The 18,897-nt window shown below is 45.5% G+C and overlaps 1 protein-coding gene across 2 annotated transcripts in view; it reads left to right on the top strand.

Moving 5' to 3' along the window:
* Positions 1-18,580, top strand: part of LOC119394048 (monocarboxylate transporter 11) — a 44,977-nt gene extending 26,397 nt beyond the window's left edge. For both annotated transcript variants that reach the window (XM_037661270.2, XM_037661276.2), the window contains 5 exons: positions 2,084-2,227; positions 5,961-6,265; positions 10,483-10,566; positions 11,078-11,540; positions 18,010-18,580. In XM_037661270.2, coding sequence (XP_037517198.1) covers positions 2,084-2,227; positions 5,961-6,265; positions 10,483-10,566; positions 11,078-11,540; positions 18,010-18,161 — 1,148 coding nt within the window. In that variant the 3' untranslated portion in view covers positions 18,162-18,580. The remainder of the gene's footprint in view (positions 1-2,083; positions 2,228-5,960; positions 6,266-10,482; positions 10,567-11,077; positions 11,541-18,009) is intronic.
* The last annotated feature ends 317 nt before the right edge of the window (positions 18,581-18,897 follow it).

The following is an 18,897-nucleotide window of genomic DNA, read 5'->3' as shown; positions in this document are numbered from 1 at the left end:
AAAGGTACATCGTTACGTGAATAAATTTTGTCTTATTATCTCTGTCCCTATTGATGGAAACAGTACGTATAGCTGATAATGCCTTGCATGGCTTCAGAGAGTGCTCGCTCTGATTATATTTTCCGATGGCACATCCTGACGCTGACAGGTTGTTTTTCTTTAGATTTAGCCCTGTATTTGAAGTATGGTGGCCATTTATCTCGCTGGATCTTACGCAAGATGTGTTTGCCATTGGTCGACCCTATTCGCCTATAGCGCGCCCAGCATACAATTGAGTGGCACGCGCATTCGCAAACAATTCTAGTGTCAAGTTTTTCTGCATATGGGTCCAATTTGATGGCTTGATTGGAAGCATGACAAGCGCCACGGCTTGCAGGTAATAATATCTCGGGTTTTACGTGCCAAAACCACGACATGATTATGAGGCACGCCGTAGTGGAGGGCTCCGGAAATTTCGACTATCTGGCGTTCTCTAACATGCTTTGATATGACACAGTACACGGGCCTCCAGCATTTTGCCTCCATCGAAATGCGACCGCTGCGGACGGGACCGAACCCGCGACCTTCGGGTCAGAAGTTGAGCACGGTAACCACTGTATACCGCCGAGAAGACGGTGCTTGCAGTGCTTGCCGTACAGTATGTAGAGGTTATTAATCAAGCTGACATGGGACAGCGGTCTTAGGAAACGAGTCTCAAACACGAAAACAAACAAGTTGCGAAAATGGATGGGCGTTGGATATGTACATTAACGAAGAAACGTCTGTGAGCCACTCTTCGAGTTTTCATGCTGGACCTTTGCCCCATTTCAGTGCCTCGAGCTTGCTTCGTGGACTGTACCGCGGTGCGTTGCAATTAACAGTTCAAGACGCGTGACTGTGTCTGAAGCTTTCCAAACAGCGATGACGTTATTAAAAAAAAAAAAAGTTGGCGAGCTCGCTCAAACGCTCGTCGGTACAGCGCAGCCGGTTCGCTCTATCAGTAAGCGCCGAAGGTTAGCGACGGCATCCGAGAAACCGGCGCACGCGCTGTGAATATGCAAGCATTTGAAGAACTTCGCCTCTACGACACCCCCTTCTGTCTGCCCGCGAGCACTTTTGCCGCGTGAAACGCTGCAGCGCCGAGCCCATTCGGCAGTGTGTCTCTCTCCATATATATATATATATATATATATATATATATATATATATATATATATATATATATATATATATATATATATATATATAATATATATATATATATATATATATATATATATATATATATAATCAGTGTGCGTGTGTGTGTGTGTGCCCTGAAGGACACACACGAGGAGCTCTTTTCATTTTAGAGCACACGGTTCAGCAGTCAGCAGCTGTGGTAAGGCCGTGTGCGCCACAGACGTCAAACGCTTCGGTACCAGCTGCAAGGTCCTCCCCATCTGTTCGTAGGCTACTGAAGTTGTAACAAGTTGTTTCTGCCGACTGACAAAAGCTCCTGTTTCCGCGTTAGCGACGAGCAACGTATCTACATTGAAAAAAAAAAAAAATGTACCCACAACTCAAAACTGAGAGTTCTTTCAGCCTCGGAGTATGACTGCATAAACTTATCGAGGGCACAGCCGGGGGTAAGGGGAGAGGCTGTGATGGGTGCCGCCAAACAAAGCGATGCGCCGATATCTTAAACCGCAGAAGCTTTTCTTAATGTACAAGCGAAGTCACGAGACAGAATTAAAGTCACATTTCGCGCCCTTCGTGGATATTGTAAAGTGACCGAATAATTTGAAATTCAAGTAAATTGAAGCATTCTTATCACAAGCGGCCTCTTATGCCGGGAACAGTGCGCACGCGCCGTACACTATATGGTTGGTTTAGGCGGTGGCGGGCAAAAAGTTATGTGCCATCATACGTGTCTAATTTAAGAGCTCTGCAAAGCTACTTGCGTACGTTGAGTGTCAAAGCCCCGTAAAATGTATAACACGTTTTGCGAGCGGTTGGTTTAATGTGGACGGCTGGATGCTCGAGAGATTCCACGCGACCGCGTATACGGGCATCGCTGAAAGTAGCACGCCCTTTAACTCCTTTCGTACCCGAAATCTCGCAGGTGTTCTGTACGGTGGGCTGGCCCACTGGTTCAACGAACAGAAGCTGCTGCTCGGGGCCGCCATCATTATTTCGTCGACGCTCTTCGCGAGCTTCTTCATCGTCGACGTCACAGTTCTGACGGTTGTCCTGGGCGTACTTCACGGTAAGAGTTGTCGCATGTATACTGTAGGCCGCGCCACTATAAGGCTTACTGAGTCGTAGCTATATATCTCTCTCTCTCTCTCTCTCTCTCTCTCTCTCTATATATATATATATATATATATATATATATATATATATATATATATATATACATACATACATACATATATATATATATATATATATATATATATATATATACATATGTGTGTGTGTATATACATATATATATACATATATATATATACACACATATATATATAGACATACATACATACATACATACATACACACACACACACACATATATATATATATGTGTGTGTGTGTGTGTGTGTATGTATGTATGTATGTATGTATGTATGTATGTATGTATGTAGAAAACGCAACAGCATTTGCAGCAGTACTGACAAATCGCCGCCGCAATCGGATCAACATACATCTGATAAAATGTGGCATTTGCATCAACCCACTGCGCAAGCACAGAAAGTTTCCACACATCCACGCTCTGTGGAGATGTAGCTTATTTGCAATGACTAAAGAAGTAAAAGAGACAGCTGCGCTGGAGATAAGTGTTTCAGAGGTTATTTCACCCATGCACTAGGCGACTGCATCAGTCATTCTTGGTTTAGCCAGCCCGCTCGATTACATCGATGCGCGACACGCGCTCTATAGCGGGATGTATACGAGTCTTCTTTTGGATCAGTTGGGAAACGGGAACTAACGCGTACGATGCAAAAAAAAAAGGGGGGGGGGGGAGGTGATAGAAAAGAAAACCGTGTTCAGATAAACGCCAACTGTACGTTACTACTATTCATGTGAAGAAGGCAGTTCACTTTGTATTCCAGATAAAATCAGCCGAGCATTATTGTTTTGTTAGTTATTGTAAATACTGGACCACTGTTTATGCTAAACTTGTCGGTAAGAACACGCGTTGATCAATTGTGACAGATAAAGAGTTAGCGAAGAGGGAAGGGCCATAAGGAAGGCCATTAATACCTCCAGATGAGGGAGGTGGTAAAATGGCAGCTATTACGTTGCCATTTGAAAGGCCTTTCCCCTTTCCCATATCTAGTATATAGTATAAAGTAATGCTGGTCAGTATTGAAGACATATGTATCTTAGATGCTACCTTAGATACTCCTTGGGTATCTTGTACCTGTATTGCGATACGTCTCGCAAAACGTGCATCAGTATCTGTATTTCTAATACATTAAATAATGTATTGTGTAACTTAAGATACAAAATACTTCGATCGAAACACCACCGTGCGGAAAACGTTGGCTGAACTCCGCTTTTCAAACTGATACTGCCACCTGAATAAAACTAATTGAAGTGACATTCTTTTATTTTTCCGCCAAAGTGCGTCAGCATGTCAGGTGACGCGGTCTGTTCGTTTTTATTGGTGTAGCAGAGTCATGTGATGGCCATGACGCCGTCACGGCAAATACAAGCACTCGAACGTCCACGGCCAGTCCACCTTTTGCTTTCAGGATTTTTTGTCCTTTTCGGTCGCGTCAGGGCCATGACACTTCTCTTAGCCACTGTCCTGTGCCGCGTACTCCAGTGCGTGCGGTGTTTATCGCGCGAATTCTAACGCCGTTATATATAGTGTCGTTACCGAAGTTGCTCTTGCGTGGTGCTTCGTCACGAAGTCTGAAGGATCCCGTCATGAGGTTGCTGTGCGTCTCGTGCCTTTCAAAGATCAGCGATTTGAAGGATCTCGTGGATGCAAGCTTTAGCTACATGCGATGAGATTTTCTTATATGCAAATAAGATTACAAGTATAGTACCCCCGGTACCGATGCTACATCTAAAAGAACAAGCGTTTACCTAACAGAAGATATCTTGGCGTACTATACCTTTTTCTTTCTGCTATATTTATTCAATTAAGGAGAACATTGTTTTATCAAGTGCTCCGTTTTTCTCATGAGCGCCCGAACGAGCCGGTTGAGGTAATTTTCCATAGGCACTGAATTTTTTATTGTCTTACCTTAGCAGGTATGTTGACGATACTTCATAAGCAATTGTCATAGCTATTAGGGGTGCCACCTGTATGGTGTTTCTATATCTATTCACTGTGAATGTTTGATACGGAACCGCCTTTCTAGTTTACTTTTCTGTTTTCCTTTTTTTCTACTTCGCATTTTTTTTTTCTATTACTATTTGCCAGGTAATCGGAGCCATAAGTGGCAATAGCGCGAATAGCGGCGGTATCCGGCGACGCTTTCTGCAACTATACAATTCGTCTAAGTCGTTTCAGGGCTGCACAAGTTCTCTCGCAAAAGAAAGGTTGTCAAAACATTGCACGTTAGGGAATATGTCGCTATACCGAACGCTTTATGCCAGCAGATAAGTAGAATATGAAAGGTCAGTGGAGTTTTATGTGCTCTCTGTATACACGATGCGCAACAAAAAATGTTCCTACCGCCTCTGTTGCTGTTTTGCACCTGTCCGGTGATTCGGCACATGCTTAAACGTTAATACTATTATGTACAAAGTAAAACTCCCCACAGACATTTGCTCCATCGTGCGGAGGCTTATTACTGAAGTTCTTGTACTTAGATGGCAACCCGCTATCTGGTAAGCAAGCAGAACAGCAACTGCCATTAATTAGAAAGTGACAAGCAAAAACCACTGGTATCGCAGTGTATAAAAAAGCTGCCATGTAAAGTACTTAAAGCAACCCCAATGAGTTGTTGCGGAATGGAACTAATAAACTTTGAGCAAGAAAGACAGAACTTTTGAGATACTAACATTCAAAACTTTAGGGCTTCATTCAAATTAAATAGTAAAGTATTTAAAGTATTTGTAAAGTATTTAAAGCAACCCCAATGAGTTGTTGCGGAATGGAACTAATACACTTTGAGCAAGAAAGACAGAACTTTTGAGATACTACCATTCAAAACTTTAGGGCGTTATTCAAATTAAACAGTTTATTGCAGCTGAGAAATTTACAAGCAAACGTCTTGTGAATTGTCATTTGCTGTTGCATTATATAGATCCATAATAACAAATTTGCGAATGTATCGAAGTATCTTAAGGTGCAATTGGAAAGTATCGTATCGGATACTATAATTGCGGTAGTATCCTGTATCTGTATCGCAAATACTTCTTGCCCGAGTATCTTGTATCGTATTTGGCGTCGATATTCGAGAAATATATCGATATGAGACGGAGACAGTGATGTGTGGCATGATCGTTGCAGCGCTGAAAGACGAAGACTTAGAAAGCACGGCACGAGCGCTCCCGGTTTCTAAGTTGTGTGAGCCAAAATTTTGGGATCTACATCTACAGTACTCACGGATTGAAATAGGACAATTTAGGGTTAAGTAACGCACATACTTTCGTTTCCACCGTCTTCATTTCAGGTCATATCGACGTAATTTTGATTCGAACGCGTAGGTCAGAGCCAATGTTATCTTTAGAGACCAGATTCGTCGCGGCATGACGTGGTTATCTCGAGCATTTGCGCATACCAGTCGTTACACTGTAAAAATCGATGTCGCGTTTTAATCCGTGTGTACTGTACATCTACATCTTCAACTTTCAGCGCTGCACCACCCACGTCAACATTCCAACTAGCCCAACTTTTTCATTTTATTGAAGTGATGTGTGGTTCGAGCCGCTAGTGAAGGGTCCGCGGCTTGCATGCGGTACGCAGCCCATGTGTTTGAGACCTCTGCTGTAACTGATTGATTGATTTAACTGACTGCTCCCCACTGCGCACGCAGGTCTGGGCGTGGCCTCAGTCGGAGTGGTGGTGGGCGCCCTGCTGTCGCAGTACTTCATCAAGTACCGGGCCACCGCGTTCGCGCTCATGTCGGTCACGCTGAGCCTGACGGGCGTCGTGTTCCCACCCGTGGCGTCCTACTTCGTCGCCGAGTACGGCTTCTCCACGTCGCTGCTGCTACTGGGCGCCCTGTCGCTGCACCTGTTCCTCTGCTGCCTGCCACTGGCACCGCAGCCGTGGCAGAAAGAGCCGCCGCCGCGGCCTCCACCGCCTCCCGCTGCACTGACCGCACACAAGACTCCCGCGGTACGGACACGTGCTCACGCCACCGACCTCTGGCCGCGTGCCAGTCGAATCGCGTTGTCGGGACGCGTTCCCGCTCGTTTCGCGCTGGGAGGTGACGGGGGCATGATGTACAACGCTCACTAATCTAAGGGAGTTGTTTCGTAAACACCAGTCCTCTACTCAAGCAAGTACGTGCGGTTATATATCATGTTTCTTCCTTTTTTTTAGATAACACAGACTTTTGTATAAAAAGGCTACGACAGTAAGGCACCTGTCGTCTTCATAAAGTCTGCGTCGAGGCGGCGACGCTTTGGCCCTCCTAAAGTTGTGTTGGATTGAATGAACACAAACTTGCTAATTACCCATTTAGTCAATAATTTGAGGGCGATTTATATGTAACTTTCGCGGGGTATAGTCATCTTAGAGAAATCCAAGAAGTCGCACGTAATTTCACTTGACGAAGAAGTGACGAAGAACTACGAAGTCCGGAACAAAAAATAAATAATAATAAAAAAAAAACTCCTAGCATTTTTGCAAAGCTGCCTTCCTTTCAATATCGTGAAGCAGTGACGTGAAGCAAACGTGCGCTATGAAATTCGCATCGAAAATATGGTAAATTCTTTACAAGCTTCATATAGAATTATACGATATATCCAACTAATTCCCGTATTTTAGCGAATTCCATATATGCGGGTTTGACTGCATACACTGTATAAAAACAGTCGAGTCTCATATTTCGAAAGGATACAACTTTGAACACTACAGAAATGACTTAGAAGACTTGTACACAACAACTACGCCTCCTTAACTCTGCGCTCATAATGGCGCACATACACTTTTTCAGCACGAAGTTTTGCATAAATAAGCTCGGGAGTGTAAAAAAAAAACATGGTTGATCTCTCCTTTGAAGGAGTCGGTATAACACGAAAGTGAACCGTGTGTTTACAGGACTATAGTTGATTGTTTATTGTACACTGATGCATGAGAGCTTGCACAATGTTTATTGGTGTTTTGCAGCTATAGCACTGTTTGACGTGGATGCATCCACGTTGACGCCTAGTGGCACATCTCCATCCCGACGACTAACGCCAAATACCATGATTTAACCCTTGTGGTACCTGAAGTGGTTAACATACGCCTGGACGCAGCACACGCTAAATCCCGCGCGAAAATGGCATCAGCAAGCGCATAACACTGTTACTCGATATGCACTCAATCAAAGCGTCGTCATTTGAGGAGAGAATCGCCGTGAGTGTCATGACGTGGCTTCCGAGATTAGCCCCGGCCTTGGAAGAAGGAAAACTCAGGAGATGCCCTATCGTATCCCAATGCATTGCGAAAAGTGTGGCGGAAGTGACGTCAGATTTATGGGGCAAATAAACCGGTATGGGGCAAACAAAACATCAGACGCCCCGCGGCGTGCTCTCCGCGGTGGTTCGCGTCTGCGCAGATTTGTAGTCCCGGCGTAAACTTAGCGCGTATTGTGCGGTTCGCACGCAGTAAAATGTTGCAAGCAGACGTTTACCAGGCTGTTCGTGCGCGGCAGGCCCGAGCGCTGCGTGCTGAAATTCTTCGTGGAGCGTTTTTGTGCAACTGTACAGAATACCGGTACGTGCCGTGATCAAAATCATTCAGCCCCTGCATCATCGTATTCGAACTCATCTAGGAGTGACTTACGCGTTCTGCTGGGCATTAGGTCTTCCCTTTCTCGTAGCCCGATTTCCCGATCTATTGCCGGATTAGCGGTTCTTTGTTCGTGTATATGGAGTGAGCGTAGTAGCTATTCGGCGCAACGCCAACCTATAGGTGACGTAACTTCACGTCGAAAAGAGGACACCGCTGTATTGTATACGCGATCGTGCACGTAAAGTTTGTCATTCCAGTACGCACACAACAACAAGCACGCAGCGAGCGCACACCGCACAATACATACATCACGTAGTCTGATAACAACAACATAAGTTTATTGACCTTTCGCTGAACGACACAGCCTCTAAAAACGTACGATGCCTTCGGCGCATGTTATGTACGGCACGTCAGACGCCAAAAACAAAAGTTCACATCTCGAATGAATAAACCGCGCAAAAGAACGAGGACGAACAGAAGAAACAACAGACCACAGCGCTGACTCGCAACTAAAACTTTATTTCACAAGGAACAGAATAAATAGCATCTGGGAAAAGATATCAAACGACCATAACGTATGCATAAGGCAACAAAAGTAACAACAACAACATTTATTCTGTTCCTTGTGAAATAAAGTTTTAGTTGCGAGTCAGCGCTGTGGTCTGTTGTTTCTTCTGTTCGTCCTCGTTCTTTTGCGCGGTTTATTCATTCGAGATGGAATCACACCAACTTGCCCAGTTAAACCTTCTAATGAAACAAAAGTTCACGTGTGTTCTGAGTTAACACAATGAGTAAGAAGCAATAGTGCGCACATCCGGGAGCTTCGCATGCAAATACCATGCATTAGTGATCAGCAACGAAGCCAACGTGTACGTACACATGAAAAGTGACACCCGGTACTTTCCGCAGTGCACGCGATTTGCACCGGGTATACGCAACAGCTGGGCATTGCGTAGCTTTCCTAAAGAACACACACAAGGAGCAGCATGCGTGAATCTACTGCGCCGCTTGCACGGAGAAAAAAAATGGCTCGAATGGCGCATGCGTTTGCAAACGACGCGACGGAAATCGCAAAATGTTTCGCTGCTCCTTCGCTAGGAGGCGATGCGGGTGTTTGCGATGTGGAGGCTTCACGAATGTGACGTCGGGGCCTCTCCGTAGCATTCCTTCCTCCATGGCTCCAGCAACGCGCCGTTGTGTTACCTGAGCTGATCTCAGAGGCCACGTTCATGATGCAGTACTTCACTTCCCCGATACCAGACGGTGACACCTTCTTCATCCACCCCCGCTAACCAAGGTCACTGTGAAAGGACGAAGGTGTGAAAGATATAAGGCGCGTTTGTGAAGCCTCATGTATGAGTGTCGCTAGCGCAGTGGGCAGGGCGCCCGGAAGTTACCGTCTCGGACCCAAGAGGTCGTGGGTTCGACTCCAGGATCATCCAAATTAACGGAACTCTTCTGGTTTTTCTTTGTCATCTGTATTTTATTGACTTATTTCCGTGATGGAAATATGTCAATGAAGTCTTGGTCGGCCCCGGCATAAAACACTTTCCTGTTAAAAGACCGCTTTTTCTTATGTTGAGTGTGAGACGGCGTCACTGTGCTACGGCATTAGTTGCGGTGTGTGAATTGACAATCCAGGGAAAGTCACAGTAATTTCAACAGAGGTCAAAGGGGTCTGTTGCTAAGCTTACAGCACCCAACATCATGAAACATTTTTGTTTCGTGCTGCCATTGTGATAGACTGTAATTTGATCAGCGCAGCGACGGCACTTGTTTCTTCGCGGCGTGAGATTCAGTTCATTAGTGGGTGATGTCATGTGAGCGTAAGTCCGTCTTTTCAAAATCCAGTGACGTAATTTTTGCCTGAGAAATCGTTTCTAGTTTTTTTTTTAACAGCGGAGCTATTTAAGGCGACCGTTAGTCCGTGCAGAGCGAACAGAAAACTATCATCATCATGAACCTGCACGCGCTCTTTTCGTCCTCTTCTTCCTCTTCCGCCTCGCTCCCAGAACACATGCGCCGATTTGTCCGGTGTGGGATGCAATAACTCTGATGGGCGAGAGAACGAGTACAGATAAAGAGATAGAAAAAAAGAGAAAGAGAGAAATAGGGAGAAAGAAAGGGAAGACAGAAAAAGATAGAAAGACAGAGAAATAAATAGAGAGAGAGAGAGAAAGATATAGAAAAAAAACAGGCACAAAAACGAGATAGAAAAAAGAGAGAGCGAGACAGAAAGAAAAAGGAGAGAGAGGGAGTGAAGAAAGAGAAAGATAGAAAGAGTGAGAAAGTGAGAAAGAGAAAGTAATAGAGAGAGAAACGCAGAAATAGAAATAGAGACGAAAAGAAGATAGAAAAAACAGAGAAAAGGAGAAAGAAAGAGAAAAATAAAGAGAAACAAGGTAGGCAGCCCAGCTCCGCACTTCCTTCAGGCTTGGCGCCACTAGTGCGAAGCTGCCTTCATTTTTTTTTTCATAAGCATTATTTATGCACAAGATTGGTTCGTGGGGCGTGTATATGTAATCAATTTAACGATTAATTGACTCTGCTCTTCAGGCTGTTGTTTCTGCGACGTCTTTGCATTGTTGTTCTTTTATTTTTCTGTCACGCAGGTGCGGGAAAACACAAATGGTCACATCGGGAAGCAGGATGACACCAAACAAAATACTCGCCAAAGCATATTTTCCTTCAAAAGGGTAAGCCGATGCACCGATACCCTTAGGAATTATAGAAACTTTGGTAAAACGCCTTGAGATAATTTTAAGTGGGCCTATAATGTAGGCCTCCCTCGTAGATATCTGATTTTAATCGTTATCTGGTGGCCAGCATGTGCTGCATACTTTCGCGTACTCTTTGCGCAACCACAGCTCAATGTCGCTATTCTAACACTGAACAAGGTTCAGTAATCTCAGGCTTTCGCCTATTTGCGTATCCTTTGAGTTTTCATTTTACTACATAATTTCAGCGTCCACGGTGACATTAAAGCAAGCGTCACATAAGGAATTCATAGAAGGCTCACTTATGTATACAGGAGCGTCAACACACTAAAACGTGGCAGGGTTGTCGCACGCTTTCTAAAAACGCTCTTACGGGGCCTTTCCCCGAGTGCTTGCGAGCAGCTCTCGCTTACAAGGAAGCCCGCACTCTAACAATGAAGAGGGAATAGATGATACAACTGCGTCGCGGTTTCTGCTTTGTCCCATGCAGGTGCGGCCATTCCTGCAAAGCATCTTCGTGATAGTCTGCAGTACGAACGCGTGCAGCTGCTTCGCCATCTTCACGTACACGCTAACCATCGTGGACTTCGCGCACGATTGCGGCTTTCGAGGCTACCAGGCCGCCATGTTGATGACGGCCATGTCCGTTGGCTGGGCTGCGGCGAGCGTGGCTCTAGCGCCGGCCGTGGACGCTGGGTTGACCAGCAAGGAGACGGTGGTCTTCACAAGTTTCGTGGTGCAGGGCGTCGGCTTCGTCTTTATGGCGTTCCTAGGCGAACACTATGGGTGGCTTGTTGCCGGCAGCGTGCTGGTCGGCTGGGGACAGGGAAGTCGAGGCTTCCTGCTGTTCGTGTTCGTGCCTGAGCGCTTCCCCAAGGGCCAGGTTCCCTTGGCGTTTGCTCTGATGAGTCTTTCGTGCACGCTGCCCTTCTTTGCACGAGCGCCCATCATCGGTAAGTACTCGTGCCATTCACGTGCACGCCTTCTGCAGTGACAAAAGAAAACAAAACAAAAAACACCGAACTGTCTGTCTCAGTATAGGGTGCTCTCTATTTAGACCATGTACTATACTGCGACGTCGAATTCTAATTGTGCGGCTTTCCGGCCAATTACCTGACACCATGCGCTCAGCTAGGTGCCGGTGTCGTCTTTTGCACAGTTTCGCTCTAGTTTCCTTAGTGTGGCACAAATCAGCAAAATTTACCAAGCCGAATCAATTCGCTGCCCAAACGATCAATTATGGAAGTTCGTATGACTTTCTACCTCTTAATAAAGGAAGGCTAAACAAACCGTGCAGCTTCATAGTAATACACATTTACACAATTTATATTCCTGCTCATTCTACTCACCATTTCCATGCTGCCACACATGAAGAGACTGGTGTAAATTAAATTTGCTTCGCTGCACTCCTAATGAAACGTATAAAGTCATTGTTAAAAAGACGAGCACCACGATCATTACGTCACTCGAAAGCAAATGGCAATGAGTGAACAACGGGATGTGATGCGTCCCAAACTTTAACATGGAATATCAGTGCACAACGGCACCTTCTGGTTAGGCCACGGTGGCTGGGGTGGCTTTCCGCTGTTGTCATATGTACACTCTCCCCTTCAAAGCAGATCGCAACCTTTATTTCTTCTTTCTTGTCACGTAAAAGTTCATAATGACGTTGTAGGCAGCCCGCATAAAATAGGCACCTGACAGTGAGTAGCCACTGCACTTGAAGTTGCAAGGTTTTTGCGATTTCCATAACGCATGTGGTTTGTCCTGCGGAAATTGTCAATGCCGAAAGCGTGAATGAGTCTCGAACACAGTGGCAATGTAACATTTACACTTTACCGATAAAGTGCGAACGGACGTAGGAAAACTGCGCAGAACAAGTCATGCGCGTATGCGATGTGCACGGTGTTTTGACAGTCTTCCCAAGGAAAGCATATAGCCTCAAGCACCTAACTCCACGTCGGAGGGTGTCTCGTGTGTTACGTGGCCACAGTTACCAGAGCCAGCTCGTGATTGCTCGAAATTCCACCGTCAGCTTTACATGAATAACAAGACAACTGTGCCGCCTGCCGCTGTGGTTCGCTCGACATTTGACGTTGATGCGCTGCTAAGCATGGGGTCGTGCATTCCACTTGCGGACTCGGTGGCCGCATTCTTATAGAGGTGCCGTGCAAAAATACTGATCAAACAACAGCTTACATAACATATATAGCAATTCAAAAGTCACATGAGACCGAGACCCCGCCACAGCAACCCCCCCCCCCCCCAAAAAAAAAAAAAAAAAACAGAGTGGGGGGATTAGGGCGCTATTTGGTCCTTCTCTACTCGTTCTTTTTAAGCCTTTGTTTGCATGTCGCCCAAGCACGCATCCATTATAGACAAAAACACCACTTGTTGGGTCTCGGTCTTCTGTGCCTATTTGTTTCCTCCTAAACTAAAAATCTGCACATGCTATAGCCCGCGGCTCTCCACTCTCCTGCGGTAGCAGCGTACCCTGGCGATGCCTGCTAGGCTGTGTTTTTGTATGCTTATAAGCCGAACGCTGAGTGCGGGAAACCAACCCGTTCGTGCCCGCAGCTGTATACAACCGCGTACGTGCGCATTTTCTTCGTTCTTTTTCGATAAGCCGGGTTCAAGATACGAGCGTCAGGCATGGTAAGAGCGCCAGGGTCGGCTTTCCCACGTGTGCGGCAACAATATTACAAATTTTACTATAAGACTTTCATTTACAGTTGTAGGACAAGTATGTACTAATTCGTGCGATACTAACAGTCAAATCGGCGTCACGAAGCAATCTTGCTTCGCTTACTTTTGCGTTGAAATAGTTCTCAACCTACCTTCGAATTCGTTGCGCCCTGGGGTTTTTATTCCCTTGTATTTGTTTTGTTTTTCATCGTTGTCTTTTGGCTAATATGACATTCATTATTCGCCGGCTCCGATCTAAAAACACATATAGGGAACCAGCGCGGTTACGCACGAATGGCCAGAAATGCATAACAGACGATGGCGTAAATAATAATTGCACCAATCAAAGAGCTTTTCTGCATTGAAGCTCCCTATTGTGACCGCAAGTCAAGCTTACCCTCCCCGATTTCAACCCCCCCCCCCTGCTGCCCCTCTCATAGGACCTAGTGATAAGGCGTGCCTGATTGGGGCGCTATTGACAGGTTCATATATAATACATATGAGGGCCGAATTCACAAAGCTTCGTTTTCGTAAGTGTTCTTTGCCATTGGCCGGGTGCCTTCACTATTATTATGTCCGGTGACAGGATTGGCTTAAGTTTTCCCTTACGGACATTTCTAGCTTAAGGGCCTTTTTTTAATACAGGCCTAGATATACAAACACATCCGGGCTAGTATTCACAGAAACGTCTTACTCTAGACTTGTTCGTAAGAGAAAATTTCAGCCAATCCTGATGCTGCACGTAAGATTAGCGAAGGTGACTGGCCAATGGTAGAAATCACGAACGAAGGGCTTTGTGAATTCGTCCCCTGATACACAAATGTATCTCTAATGAGAATAGTCTCCCATATGCACATTCGACACACCGCGCCGACAGGTTTACGGTGTTACCGAGGACAATCGCCAGCGTCGCCGGCACCACCGCAATCATGTAGTTTGCACGATCACGGCAGCGGCGAATCACACACACGCACAAAATTTTTTTCTAATATCGCGCTCGTGCATCCTGTATTTCTGACGTGCATTACACTGTACAGATCGAACGAACGCACGTGCGCTGTACCACTGTATTTCAGGCTGAATGGGCGCGACGCTTTTTCCTTTATGTGATCCGCGGCGCCTATAGCTTCCGAACTTTCGCTGGAAGTTGGGCATTACAGCGAACTGACAAATCTTTTCGCTTGTGTTTTCTTTTTGATTGTCCGCCTCGCTTCGCCAATGTTATGTCCCGCATCAGGGATGGCTGATATTTTATCTTACGAACAATGACAGCGTTAGTCGTTTTTACGAATGAAGGCCCAGAATTGAAGGGAACACTTAGGTTTTCGAGAGAAATTCAGCCGCACGTTTCGCCCGTTACCTTCGCACAGAAGTAGCTAATATGTACAATGCGCGTCGCCGAGACATAGAGTAGTGTGCATACGCCCGAGACTTTCACAAATAATCCTGGCGTCAACATTAAGTTCAGACGCGTACTGTTTTCGCAGGCGGTACGACAAAGAGGGATAAAATGAGGGTATTCTTATCCCTTACGTAGTCTAAGGTATGCGGCCCTTAGCAGCCCAAATTAGCGGGGTACCTTCTTCTAGACATGTACAATGCTGGAAAATGAACCTTCCACAAACGAACTTACAAATTTTGATAACAAAAATCAGATTTATTTTGTATACATCATTCGATCTTAAAGCACAGTTAGTCCAGCTGGATTCTCCGGACATATGGGAAACCTACACCTCTTGGTTGGCGCAATGGCGGAAAAAGAAGACACTAAGACACTAAAGCTATCTGCACATGCTCAGCGCATTCATGGCAGGGGGCCCACGGGAAGGCAGCACCAAGCCGACAATCTTGTGCCACTGATTGACGGCTACGGTGTTACGGTGTCCCACGGGCACACGCTAATACTTCTACTACCTCCCCTTGTTTTCACTAAGCCTTCTACTAGCTTTCTTTTGTGTCCGCGTTCCGTACGCCTGCACGGCTATTCATATATTTTATTCTTCCGTGGTTTTGCGTACCAATACTACGATGTAATCGAGGCACGTCATCGTGGAGATCTCCGGACTGATTTCGAAAGCGTGGGGTTCTCTATACCTTGGACCGATATCTAAGCACACGGGCGTTTTCGAATTTCGCCCCCACCGAGATGTGGCCGGCTTGTCCTGGAATCGAACCCGCGCTCACTGGTGCATACCGGCGCAAAAGCATATCCCCTAGGCCGCCACTGCGGGTGACTATTCATATTATGAACCCGTACAGCAAAATATTAGTCGTTTACAGTGCTTTCAATATATCGCACTGCTTGTTTTTCACGTGCAGTGCTTACGGATTGAAACGTGACAATATAGGGCAAGGTAATGCACGTATTTTTGTTTTCACTGTGTTTAGTTCGTGTCACATAGGCGTATTTTAACACGAACGCTTATAGTATTAGCGCCAACATTGTGTTTAGCCGCTTGACTCGCAGCATAATGGCCTGGTTATCTCAAGCAATTGCGCATTCATTATACGAAACGTTTAAAAGTCCCGTTTCAATCCGTGAGCACCGTACGTAAAGCGAAATGTATAAGAACGCTAGCACTCAGAGTCTTCATCCGCCTTGCAGCACTAAATATGACGCGTGAAGTATATAAGACATCGCTTGACTGTACAGTCGAAGTCTCATATATCGAAGTAAAAAAAGAAAACAACGAAGATTAGTTTAATATGTCGTATAATTCCATATAACACTTTTAAAGCTTTTACCATATTTTCGAGCGAATTTTGGTGCGCAAGTTGGCTTCACGGCGCAGCTTTACGATAATGCAAGGAAGACGGCTTCGCGAGGATATGCGGGGATGTTTTGTTTTGTTTCTTTTAACAGAGGAGATGTTTGAGCGGACCGTGCAAAGCAAACAGAAAACTATCATCATCATGAACCGGCACGCGCTCTCTTTGTCACCTTCTTCATCTTCTGCTTCGCGTATATATATATATATATATATATATATATATATATATATATATATATATATATATATATATATATATATATATATATATATATATATATATATATATAATAAGACAGAGAAAGAAATACAGAAAGATAGAAAGCAAGAAATTGAAATAAACAGAGACAAAAAAAATGCGAAGCTTGCACTAAGTCGCTCAAGGCTTGAAACAGCGAAACTGGACGATACTGAATTCTAATGTGGTTGCTTCTAGGTTGTTGCTAGGCTTTAACTATGTTAGCCGCGACACGGACGTCCAAACTGCAGAACCGAGCATTCGCACCTCTCATAGATCTACGGGCACGTCGTCGTTGACGTAGAGCTTCCATCACTTCGGGCTCTACTCGCAGCCGCCGCCGCCTTTCCCGTTCCCTAGTATGGCAGTTTCGCACTAGTCGTGCCAGGTCTTCCTATGTCTTTATGTCTTTATCGCAATTATTTCTCTCTATTTTTCTCTCTCTCTCTTTCTTTCTATATCTTACTATCTCTATCTCTCTTGGTGAACCAGCGATGAGTAGTGGGATTTCCTCGTCCTCACCCTCCTCCTCACCGTCACATCTCTCCTCCTCACGCTCACCTCCCTTTCCCACCCTCTTGGTACAGTATACTATACAAGGCTATGCTATGATCTGCTTGCGGGCCTGGATAGCCGAGTGGTTAGGATGCTCGCCTCTTCGGATCGCGGGTTTGATTCCCGCAGCGTGAAGAATTTTATTTCGGCAAGAATTTTTCTCTTTCTTTCTTTATATCGTTCTTCCCGTCTCTCTGTTTCTTTCTTTCTTTCTCTCTCTCTCTGTACTAGTTCTCAGGGTTATTACAGGCCACGCCGTAGCGGTGAGTAGTGGGATATCCCCAAATTCTGTGGCACATACCCATACATGATGATGATAGTTTTCTGACTGGCCGCACATCTCGGCAAGCTTAAACAGCTTCGCTGTTAAAAAAGACACAGAAAAAACAAAGAGATGAGAGAAAAAGAGAGAGACGAAGAAAGAAAGAGAAAAATAAAGAGAAACAAAGAAGGCCGCCCGACTCCGCACTTCTTTGAGGCTTGGCACCACTAGCGCGAAGCTGCCTTAATTTTTTCTTCTAAATTTCTGTGGTTTGTAGTTGTGGGTGCAGGTTACATGGAGGGGCGGCTTATACGCGACAAGATGCGGTATCGATACAAATAGCGATTCAGCGTCGTCATACGCAGTTGGGCGTGCTCGTTGGCCGCCGAAAGCCTCTACTACACGTTGGCCCTAATGTCGGCCTTGTTTTTCAATGTTGTGCGCAGCGGCGACGTCAGACTTCTTTCTCCGCGTTCGATCGTGTTGATTATCGCAAGCTTTGCGGAGAACAGCAGTTTCTTCCGCTTCACGACACCGGAAAATCGCGAAGAAGCGAAAGGCGACCGCGCACGACGGGCCCACAGGCGCGACGACGAGGAGTCATGAGAGAAAGCACGCGATGGCGAGCAGTAGTTTCTACTCGCTCCTCACGGCGCCCTCCTAATCACACCGCTCGCTCTCCCAAACGCGTGCGAGAAATCACCACCTCCCGTTAAGAAAAGGCCAACTTCTTGGGCTTTTTCGCGCTGCCCGATGTTCGATGTATGAAGTGTGCCGGCTATTTTTGTTCGATGTAGCCGTGGATTTTCCTCTGAATTGACGTTAAAGCATTGTCGTGTTCGGAAATAGTTTGAGGTCAAGGAGTTGGATATTGTCGGGCTTGTCCGTATATCGGCTCTCTTCTTTCGCAGGCTATGTTCGGGACACGCTGGGCAGCTACTTCATGCTCATGATTGGGCTGGCCGTCATGGACGTTGTGCTGGCCGTGTGCTGGGGTGCCCTGGCTCTGCTCAAGTGGAGGCACCGGACGGCCAAGCTGCGCATAGCACTCCCGTTCGCCTGACGCCTACCGCGACGTGCCGTGCATGCATGCTGTAGTAATCGCTACGAACTCCACGAGTCGATTGATCGGACTGTACGCCGGGATCGAGTCATTCAGCACTGAAGCCTTGCGCTGTTGCGCATGATGCTGCTCAAGGGCCGCCGACACCGGTAAAGAAGGCGCAAGGAGGGAGAGTAAAAGGAACAACCCATATCAAATAGCTCAAAGTTTGCATTAAACATTGGTTGCACTGGTGGCGATTTGCCACGCCCCTACCTCATGAAGCTTGAAGGACAACTATATAACGGTATAGTATATCGTGTTTCGTGCACTCGATTACGACCAGCCGAATACAAGCTGAATGGCGATCGAGAGCGCTCGAAAGAGACCAGTCGTATATCTGTATACCATGTCAGAAGTGAAGTGTGTACGCAAAATAAATAAAGACGGAATTTCTGCCACTGCCCCGAAATTTTCACAATTTTGGCTGCCGTTAAGACAACTTTAAAGCGCACGTAAAGAATTAAACGCAAAAATTTCATTATATATATATATATATATATATATATATATATATATATATATATATATATATATATATATTATATATATATATATATATATATATATATATATATATATATATATATATATATATATATATATATGTGAGAATATTCGGACCACTCGAATGGGAAACTGGATACCGGGATATCTGTCCTCTTGGGGAGCTTCGGATTTTTTCAATGATTTCCGA

This window comes from Rhipicephalus sanguineus, chromosome 1 (genome assembly GCF_013339695.2).
Source record: "Rhipicephalus sanguineus isolate Rsan-2018 chromosome 1, BIME_Rsan_1.4, whole genome shotgun sequence".
Lineage (NCBI taxonomy): Eukaryota > Metazoa > Arthropoda > Arachnida > Ixodida > Ixodidae > Rhipicephalus > Rhipicephalus sanguineus.
The sequence above is the reverse complement of the archived record's forward strand: the minus strand, read 5'-3'. Positions and strand labels throughout refer to the sequence as shown.